The sequence below is a fragment of the Canis aureus genome, chromosome 11 (genome assembly GCF_053574225.1).
Source record: "Canis aureus isolate CA01 chromosome 11, VMU_Caureus_v.1.0, whole genome shotgun sequence".
NCBI lineage: Eukaryota > Metazoa > Chordata > Mammalia > Carnivora > Canidae > Canis > Canis aureus.
Genome location: NC_135621.1, coordinates 2,218,674 through 2,228,856, shown reverse-complemented (window position 1 = coordinate 2,228,856; position 10,183 = coordinate 2,218,674). Strand labels below are relative to the sequence as shown.

Sequence of the window (10,183 nt, the reverse complement as noted above, 5' to 3'; positions counted from 1 at the left end):
AAAGGTAGGGGGCATGGAAGAATGTTTAAATATTTCTGTGGAATATTTCAAGGAAGAATAACTGTTTTCTAAAAGGCCCAGAGCACAAGACTGTAGTGTGTTTCTGGGAGAAAACTAGACCGAAGAGCCAGCAAACTCCTTCATGGGCTCTGGTAGGTCACTTAGTTCGTGTCAGTTTCATGGACATTTGCCTTCATGACTGACACAGACTTCTCACTACTGGTATAGACACAGCAATCACCTTGCTCAGGGATCCAGAACAATCTAGAAGATGCTCTTTCCCATAAATGTTCTTTGTGAGCAGCTTTCCCTTCAGTCTACCTTGTCCTCATAACTGTGCTCTGATAGTGAGCCAGGTGTGGGATAGAAGGTAGGATACAGATTTATCTTTGCTTTAATTCCAACACTTTCTGCCAGGAAGCCTTATTTCTTTGAGGTGCTACATGGTTTCTGTTCATCTGGCACCTGAAGGCTGGGAGGAGGAGTAGTCAGTAAGCGAACAGATATCTCCTGAGTGCCTTCATGGTGAGGAGACCTCCCTCTTCACCATGCGCTGCAGGGCCCTTGCCACCTCCTTGTTGCGAAGGGTGTAGATGATGGGGTTGAGCATGGGTGTGATGACTGTGTAGAAGAGGCTGAGGATGCGGTTCATGGTAACAGAGGAGCCAGTCCGGGGCTGGATGTAGGTGATGCTGGCTGTTCCAAAGAAGAGGAAGACCACAAGCAGGTGGGAGGAGCAAGTAGAGAAGACCTTGTGACGGCTCTGGGTGGAGGCCATTGCCAGGTTGGCACCCAGAATGCAGGCATAAGAGGCAATGATCAGAGAGAAGGGGACCATGATGAAGACCACGGTGGCTGTCATCACGGAGATTTCACTCTCGTGTTTCCCAGCACTTGCCAGCCTCAGTACTGGCAGGATGTCACAGAGGAAGTGCGGGATGATGGGGTGGCTGGGGAAGGGCAGAGTGAAGATGAGAGTGGAATGGGTGGTGGCTGTGACGATGCCCATGAGCCAGGAGACACCCACCATAGCCGTGCAGGCCCTCCAGCTCATGAGGGTGGCATAGTGCAGGGGCTGGCAGATGGCTGCATAGTGGTCATAGGCCATGGCTGTGAGGAGGCAGCACTCTGAGATGCCCAGGACCATGAAGACGTACATCTGGGCCACACAGCTCTGGAAGGAGATGGCCCGGGGTATGGGGAGGCCAGGTCAACCAGGGTCCTGGGCACAATGTCCGTGGTGTACAGGAGCTCCACCACGGAGAGGTGGTGCAGGAGGAAGTACATGGGGGAATGCAGGGATGGGCTCGCCTGTGTGAGGAGGATGATGGCACAGTTACCCAGCAAGGTGACCCTAAACCAGAAGTACCATCCAGAACAGGGGGCCCTGCAGAGCCCTGAAGTCAGAAAATCCTAGGAGAGATTCAGGCAGAGTCTGATTTTCCTCAGCCATCAATTCAGGCTGGAACCTATGGCACAACCAAGGAAGAGACATGTATACAGAAAAGAGCAGCACTTCTGTAATTTAGTATTTTTCACTCAGTCTCCCCAGAATCAACTGAGACAGCATCTCCACTTTATGGATGAGGCCATTTGTCTTGGAGGTTAAATAATGTGCAAGCCTGGGGCTTGAGTCTAGGTTTCTTGACTCCAAATTTGCTGCATTTCCCACTATTCCTTACACTCTGAATCCTGCTGTACGGCCTAGTTCCCACAGGAAGAGACCCCGTCTCTGTACTTTGGGTCTTTCTTCAGAGTGGAGATGGAGTAGAGATGGAGATGGTCTTTCTTCAGAGTGGAGATGGAGTTATGTCCTAAGTTCCATTATATTTCCTGTACTGAAACTCTGGCCTGAGAGACAATGTAGCACCTGCATCATGGACTCAGCCAGGGACTGTCCTAGGTTGGCATCTGATAATCTCCGTGGTGGGCCATGCATTTAGAATGCCATGCAATGATGGGATTGTGGGAATACTGCCCAATTGTCTCATGCTTTGGGATTCTATCAAGCCATTTTCCACAGATTACAGATTCCCAACCTGTGCCCCATGAAGGGATTGGGCCCGGGGCTGGCCACACTGTATTTTGCTCCCTCTTATCTGGGTCCCTGTGCTGAGCTACACCAGCTACCCTGTTTTAGCATGCTCTGTTCTCCCGTACGTTTCCACAGTGTGTGCCCCTGCAGAGAATGTTTCTATGCATTCTATTAAAATCCCACTCATCCTTCAAGCTCAACTCAAATTCTACCTCCCCTGTGGCAGCTTCTCTGTTCCTCATGGTCAGAAATGATTGCCCATGGCATGTCAGGATATGTGTCTGTAGGGGTCATATATTTCAGCATGGCTCAAGGCTTATCAACAACATCTTAGAGGGGTGCTGGGCAGTGTCTGATGGCACATCTGTAGTGACAGGGAGTTCAGCACCTAAGAGGTAGCCCTATCTAGCTTTGGCTTTCTCTGCTTATAGGATGGGTCTTTCATTATATTTGTCTTGGCTAAATTCTTAGTGTTTTACAGAATGTCTCACTCCTCTTGTACCAGACAGCTCTCCACATGCTTGAGGAAAGCACCTTTATCTGTGTTCTCATGGGTCATTAGTTGTACCTGGGTCCCAGCACTTTTTAGTGGAGTCTCCATTGTAAGATCCTGCAGTACAGTTGGGGTGGTGGTGGCGGCCTGTCTATTTTAACAACTACTGGTGCTTTCCAGGTGCCCAGTCCCTGCCAGGCACCACGCCAAAGGGCTTAGCATTCCAAACATCATTGGATCTTCACAATCACACTGTGACACAGAAACCTTTACTTTCTCCATTTTACAGAAGAGCAAATGGAAGCCCAGACAGCATTAGTAACCTTCTTGAAGCCACATATCTAGCAACTGAGGGTGTTCAGGCTTAAATCCAGACCCACCTAACACCAGAGTCTGTGCTCTGAGAACTGAGTCTGTCAGTTCTCAACCATCTTAGAGGCAAATTTAATCACCCGGCCAACTAGCATGAGATTTGGCACCTGCTGAGTGCTCGGCTGAATATTGATTAGATGAATGAATGAATCTCACTTATAAAGATAGGGGAACTGGTGGACAGAAAGATAAAGTGATCCACCTAGGGTATCGCTGGGTGGCTCAGCGGTTTGGCACCTGCCTTCGGCCCGGGGCGTGGTCCTGGAATCCCAGGATGGATCCCACATCGGGCTCCCTGCATGGAGCCTGCTTCTCCCTCTGCCTGTGTCTCTGCCTCTGTCTCTGTCTCTCACAAATGAATAAATAAAATCTTAAAAAAGTGACCCACTTAAAGTTATGCAGCCAGTAAGACAGACAGGACACTGAGCCCGAGTCTTGTAGAAGTCTGGGTTCCCAGCATTTGCAGGGCTTTTATCACCCACACTCATCCCACACACGAGATTAGCCTGGCCATCTTCATTGTTAGGGAGGAGAGTCTCACACTTCCTTCCTATTGCTCATAGACCTAACCTTCCTCCCACCTCCACTTTGTCTGCTTAATTTTTTTTTTTTCTGTAGCTTACATTTAGACATTACCATGTGCTGGGCATCATGCATGATCTTCGGTTCCTTCATAACAGCTCTTGTGCTAGTTGTAATTTGTTACTTCATCATTGCAGAGAAGGAACTGGAGCTCTGAGAGTTTAAGTTACCAATCTAGGATTACATGATTACTGAGTGGCAGAACCAGAATAGTAACTTAGAGCCTGAGGTTTAAACCATCATGCCTACTGTATCTCCAGGGAGGCCAACGGCCTTACTCTATACTCCTGGGAGATAAATTCCATCTAATGGGTTTGGACAGAAGGAGTATATGAGTCCCTTGGTCCTCTTCTTTCCTATTCATAGCCCTTTAGGTGCTTGCACCACTGATGACCTACAGGATAGATCTTGTTATTTTCAAATTTAAAAAATGTTATTTTTGCAATTAACATATTTGGTGTAAAGTCATCCATGATTTTCCCACTTGAGTTCTTTTCTATCTTATATATTACCCTTAAGTCTTTGTCCCACCACAAACCCATTTTACATGTTTATAATCATAGTGTATATGCAGTTTGTCTTTTTCCTTTCCTTTTTTAAAAAAAATATTTTATTTATTTGAGTAATCTCCATACCCAGGGTAGGGCTCGAACTCATGACCCCGAGATTAAGAGTTGTGGGGGATCCCTGGGTGGCTCAGCAGTTTGGCGCCTGCCTTCTGCCCAGGGCGTGATCCATCGGGCTCCCTGCATGGAGCCTGCTTCTCCCTCTGCTTGTGTCTCTGCCTCTCTCTCTCTCTCTGTGTGCGTCTCTCATAAATAAATAAATAAATAAAACCTTAAAAAATTTTTTTTTATTTATGATAGTCACACAGAGAGAGAGAGAGAGGCAGAGACATAGGCAGAGGGAGACGCAGGCTCCATTCCCTGGGAGCCCGACATGGGATTCGATCCTGGGTCTCCAGGATCGCGCCCTGGGCCAAAGGCAGGCACTAAACCACTGCGCCACCCAGGGTTCCCAATAAAATCTTTTAAAAAAAAGAGTTGTATTGCTCTTTTGACTGAGCCAGCCAGGTGCCCTTTTTTCCTTTTCTTTTTAATGTTTGCCTGAAGCATTTTGCTGTGAGATCACATAGGATTTTGAGTGATCTCATTCAAAGTTATTTTTTTTATTCAAAGTTCTTTAGTAGTCCATTGAATTTTTCCACTACCATTTAATGAACACTTCTCATATTCCAGCAACTTATCTCTTGTACATCCTGACATAGTTGGGACAATCTTCAGAGAGACACTGGCTCTGAGGCCACTCCTATCTTCCAAAATCTCCTACAGAGGAACAGAGAGGATAGAGAACCCTTTTTGGTCACAAAGAGGGGCTGAGGCTCTCTCTTTTCTTAAAAATTATTTTTTAATTGTGGTAAAAACACATAACATAAAATTTACCATCCTAACCACTTTCTCCTGTGTGGCTTAGTAGTGTTAAGTATATTCACATTGTGGTACAGCGAATCTCCAGAACTTTTTCATCTTGCGAAACTAAAACTCTATACCCATCAAACAACTTCCCATTTCCAGCCTCCCTATGACTCTTTTGAAAACCTAACCTCTCACCTCCAACCCCTTCAGTAAGTCTTAGTGACATAGGCAGGTGTATAAATCAATCAGGTAAGTGGCATGTGGATTGAGTAACAGATAGATTGTGGATAACTGGTTAGATGGACAGAAGAACGAAGGGACAGAGGTGTGGCTAGATGACTGCATGACAGGTCAGCCTAGAGAGCCCTGAGTATAGGAGGTGAGGCTCTCAAAATGGGACAGGAATTGATAGCAGCTCTTTAGGGATAGATCTGCCATCTTGGGGACAAGTAAGCTGGGATTCTGGAGGCCATTGCAGGATGTGGGAAATAGAGGGAGGACCACCTTTATTAAGTCAGGGAGGTCTTGAGGAGCACAGCCAGACAACTTATCTTCGTTCTTTCAGACTTTTTTTTGCCTGAAACATTAATAATGGGCACTGCACGTGTGTGTGTGTGTGTGTGTGTGTGAGTGTGAGTGTGTGTGTGTGTGTATTGGGGAGGATATGGGGCAGCAAAGGAGAATGTGAGCAGCTCCATCTATGGGCTCTGAGATAGGGACCACGAACAGGAACCTAAGAATGTCCTAAGTTTTCATCAGGCATTGACCACAGGCAGTAGGGAGACTATGAGTGCCCTCTTGATGTACTTACACTTGCCCTGCACATGCTGGCTGCCCACTGCCTCACGTCCACCTCTTCAGCATACACACCTCATCATGCATTCAAAGGTTTCCTTGGTCTGAGTATGTACACTTGCCTTGCTGTATTACATATGCCTTCATCTGGGAGAAATTGTCCAGGCCCCCAGCTCCTTCTTGTCCCTTCTCCCCAGCCAGCCTGGTGGCACCTGGATCACATATCTGCAAATGCAATGGTAAAGTTTTGGGAAACTTCAGCTGAATTCTTTTCTCTTGTGACCAGGGATAGGTATTGGCTCCCAGGCCACAGAGAGAGTTTCTAAGGCCTTCTATTCCTTTTCCCTTCCTACCCTTACCAAGGTTTAGCCTTGTCAGGGAAGGGCCAACCTGGCCAAGATTGTGTGGGGCACTTACCTGGGGGAGATGGAAAAGGCCACCTAGCCAAGGTAGGGGCTGATGGGTGTGAGCTCTGCTCTTCCTCTCCTCTTGGAAGTCTCAACCTCTCTGGTGCCCACAGTTATTCTCTAGCTGCTGTTGTGTCTTCACTCCCTTGGGACCTGGGAGGACTTAACTCTTGGTGTTTCCCTAGATGACTCTGAGCTGAAGGAGTGTCATGGGCCAGGTGATTCTGCCTAGGTCCCCAGTATCTACTATTTCCTCTCATCTTTCCTTAAAAATATTTTATTTATTTATTTGACAGAGGGAAAGAGCAAGTGAGCACAAGCAGGGGGAGTGGCAGAGGGAGAAGGAGAAGCGAAAATCTAGGCTGAGCAGGGAGCCCAATGTAAGGCTCAATCCCAGGACCCTGGGATCATGACCTGAGCCAAAGGCAGACATTTAACTGACTGAGCCACCACGAACCCCCATTCATTTCTCCTTGATCTCATTTCTCTTGGCCCACCTGTGTCCTTCTCTGTTTCCTCACACCTTGTTTCCTCTTCTGCCTAGCTTTCACCTCCTCACTCATTTAGGATCCCCTTGGTCACAAATAGTATAAGATTTGAGCGTCTCCTTCCAATATGCCTAGATTCTCACCACGGGTAATTCATTCATCTGTGTGAAATCTTGGCTCCTAGTTAAATGTAGATGTTTCTGGAAAATTCTAGAAGTTAATTATAGTGAAATATGATGTAGTCATATTGATCTCCATTCTTAGTGTGCTTTTTAAATGGAAAGTGTTCCAGTGAAGACATTGCCTGTCTCCAGGTCTCCTGTGTTACTGCAGATGTTCTTAGTGGGGCCGTTAAACCAAGAGTAAGCTTTCTGAATGTTTTCAGTTTGGGGAGGGTGGTGAAGTTCAGGGATAGAAAAGAGGTATTACCTGGAATAGTGAGGGCCTTTCCCTCAATTTCTGATGTCCTCTAGTAGACACTGGCTTTTTCTTCACTTCTCATCTCCTGCTTTCCACATTTGTCCCTACAACTCCACCCAATCTCTCTTACTGAGACCACCAATGTGTTGGCAGTTTCACTAGGTGATTTTCAGTCTTCATCTTACTCAATCTCTCAGCAGTATTTTGTCCTTTCTCCTTAAAACACTTTCTTTTTTGACCTCTGTGACTCCCAAACACACATCTTTGGTCCAGGCTTCTCCTTGTATACACAGCTGAGTATTTCCCCTTGGATGTCTTAGAGCATCTCAAATTTACTGTGTCTCAAATAGAATTCTTGCTCCTCTCCCAAGTTCCTTTATCCCAGCAAGGGACCTGTTCCCACCCAGTTGCTCAGATCAAAAATCTATCTGTCCATTTTAATTCATTTGTTTTAGCACTCCACATTCAACTTCTCAGCAACTCCTGTCAATTCTGACTTCACAATGTAATCCCAAGCACCTCATCACCTCCACAGCTAGGGTCTTAGTCCAGAAAATTGTCCCTCACCACGGCCATTCCTGTTCTCCAACTTGTCTCCACGCAGCCGGTGTAATTTTTTCCAAGTGTAAGTCAGATGATATTCCTCTCTCTTAAACCCTCCAGTAACTCAGTAACTTCTCACTTGAGGTAGAATAAACTGCAGACTCCTTCCCTTGATTTATAACACCCCAATGATTTGGTTGGGTATATTAAGTATGTCTTTTTATTCTGATATTTTGACATCTGGAGCCTTACTGACTCTGGGTAGACTGCCCTCCCAGGGCCAGCTAATTCCCAGAGATAACAAATGGCTCACCTACAAGTCTTCCTTTCATAAGCAAACCAACAATCCAGAGTCTGTGCCTTCAGCCACCACCTTTCCTGGGTTCTAAGACTCTGGGCCAAAGTATTCCTGGGACCTAATCATCCTAGGATCAGGTACCAGACAACTAGAGACAGCCCTTAAACTCAGAGCTGGCTGAAATTATCCAAACTAGTCTAAACCTAAACTTATCTATTCTACTTATCCTGCCTTGCCCGTTCCTTCCCATGAAAATCACAAAACAGTCAATGGGTTTGTCACCAGAACACAGGTGTCGTGAAAACCACAGCTAAACCTAAACCAAAATGGGAAAGGAAAAGACTCACATCAACATTGTCATCATTGGACATGTAGATTTGGGCAAGTCTACCACTACTGGCCATCTCATCTACAAATGTGGTGGGATTGACAAAAGGACTATCGAAAAATTGAGGGGATCCCTGGGTGGTTCAGTGGTTTGGCACCTGCCTTTGGCCCGGGGTGTGATATGGGGGTCCTGGGATCGAGTCCCGCATTGGGCTCCTGGCATGGAGCCTGCTTCTTCCTCTGCCTGACACTCTGCCTCTCTCTCTCTGTCTCTATCATGAATAAATAAATAAAAATATTTTTTATAAATTTATTTTTTATTGGTGTTCAATTTGTCAACACACAGAATAACACCCAGTGCTCATCTTGTCAAGTGCCCACCTCAGTGCCCGCCACCCAGTCACTCCCACCCCCCACCCACCTCCCCTTCAACCACCCCTAGTTCGTTTCCCAGAGTTAGTAGTCTTTCATGTTCTGTCCCCCTTTCTGATATTTCCCACTTATTTTTCTCCTTTCCCCTTTATTCCCTATCACTATTTTTTATATTCCCCAAATGAATGAGACCATATAATGTTTGTCCTTCTCCGATTGACTTATTTCACTCAGCATAACACCCTCCAGTTCCATCCACGTCGAAGCAAATGGTGGGTATTTGTCATTTCTAATGGCGGAGGAATATTAAATAAAATCTTAAAAAAAAAAGAAAAATTTGAGAAGGAGGCTGCTGAGATGGGAAAAGGCTCCTTCAAGTATGCCTGGGTCTTGGATAAACTGAAAGCTGAACATGAATGTGGTATCACCATTGCTATCTCCCTGTGGAAATTCGAGACCAGCAAGTATTATGTGACCATCATTGATGCCCCAGGACACAGAAACTTTATCAAAAACATGGTTACAAGCACATCTCAGGCTGACTGTGCTGTCCTGATTGTTGCTGCTGGTGTTGGTGAATTTGAAGCAGGTATCTCCAAGAATGGGCAGACCCGTGAGCATGCCCTTCTGGCTTTCACACTGGGTGTAAAACAACTGTTAGTGTTAACAAAATGGATAAGCCAATGAGCCACCATACAGCCAGAAAAGATAGAGATACAAGGATTCATAAAGGAAGTCAGCACCTACATTAAGAAAATTGGCTACAAAAAGAAAGAAAGAAAGAAAGAAAGAAAGAAAGAAAGAAAGAAAGAAAGAAAGAAAGAAAATTGGCTACAACCCTGATACAGTAGCATGTGTGCCAATTTCTGGCTGGAATGGTGACAACATGATGGAGCCAAGGGCTAATATGTCTTGGTTCAAGGGATGGAAAGCCCCCTGTAAAGATGGGAGTGCCTGTGGAACCACACTGCTTGGAGCTCTGGATTGCATTCTGCCAGCAACTCATCCAACTGATGAGCCCTTGCGTCTGCCTCTCCCAGGACGTCTACAAAATTGGTGGTATTGGTACTGTCCCGGTGGGTCGAGTGGAGACTGGTGTTCTTAAGCCTGGCATGGTGGTCACCTTTGCTCCAGTCAATGTTACAACTGAAGTAAAGTCTGTTGAAATGCACCATGAAGCTTTGAGTGAGGCTCTTCCTGGGGACAATGTGGGCTTCATTGTCAAGAATGTATCTGTCAAAGATGTTCGTTGTGGCAACATGGCTGGTGCCAGCAAAAATGACCCACCAATGGAAGCAGCTGGCTTCATGGCTCAGGTGATTATCCTGAACCATCCAAGCCAAATCAATGCTGGATATGCACCTGTGCTGGATTGTCACATGGTCCACATTGCTTGCAAGTTTGCTGAGCTGAAGGAGAAGATAGATCGTTGTTCTGGAAAAAAGCTAGAAGATGGTCCCAAGTTCTTGAAATCTGGGGATGCTGCCATTGTTGATATGGTTCCTGGCAAACCTATGTGTGTTGAGAGCTTCTCTGACTCTCCTCCTCTGAGCTATTTTGCTGTGAGTCTTTATGTTCTGTCTCCCTTTCTGATATTTCCTACCCATTTCTTCTCCCTTCCCTTCTATTCCCTTTC

The 10,183-nt window shown here is 46.0% G+C and overlaps 1 protein-coding gene and 1 long non-coding RNA gene across 2 annotated transcripts; both read right to left on the bottom strand.

Moving 5' to 3' along the window:
- Positions 1-520: 520 nt before the first annotated feature.
- OR10P1 (olfactory receptor family 10 subfamily P member 1) lies at positions 521-1,453 on the bottom strand. The gene is given in 3 exon segments (XM_077913172.1): positions 521-1,191; positions 1,194-1,357; positions 1,359-1,453. Coding segments are annotated over 3 exon segments (930 nt in total).
- Positions 1,454-4,344: 2,891 nt separating this feature from the next.
- On the bottom strand, positions 4,345-7,436 carry LOC144322924 (uncharacterized). The gene is made up of 3 exons (XR_013388509.1): positions 7,017-7,436; positions 5,815-5,917; positions 4,345-4,807 (listed from the first exon to the last, which is right to left on the bottom strand). It is a non-coding gene; the product is annotated as an uncharacterized LOC144322924 (long non-coding RNA).
- Positions 7,437-10,183: the final 2,747 nt, after the last annotated feature.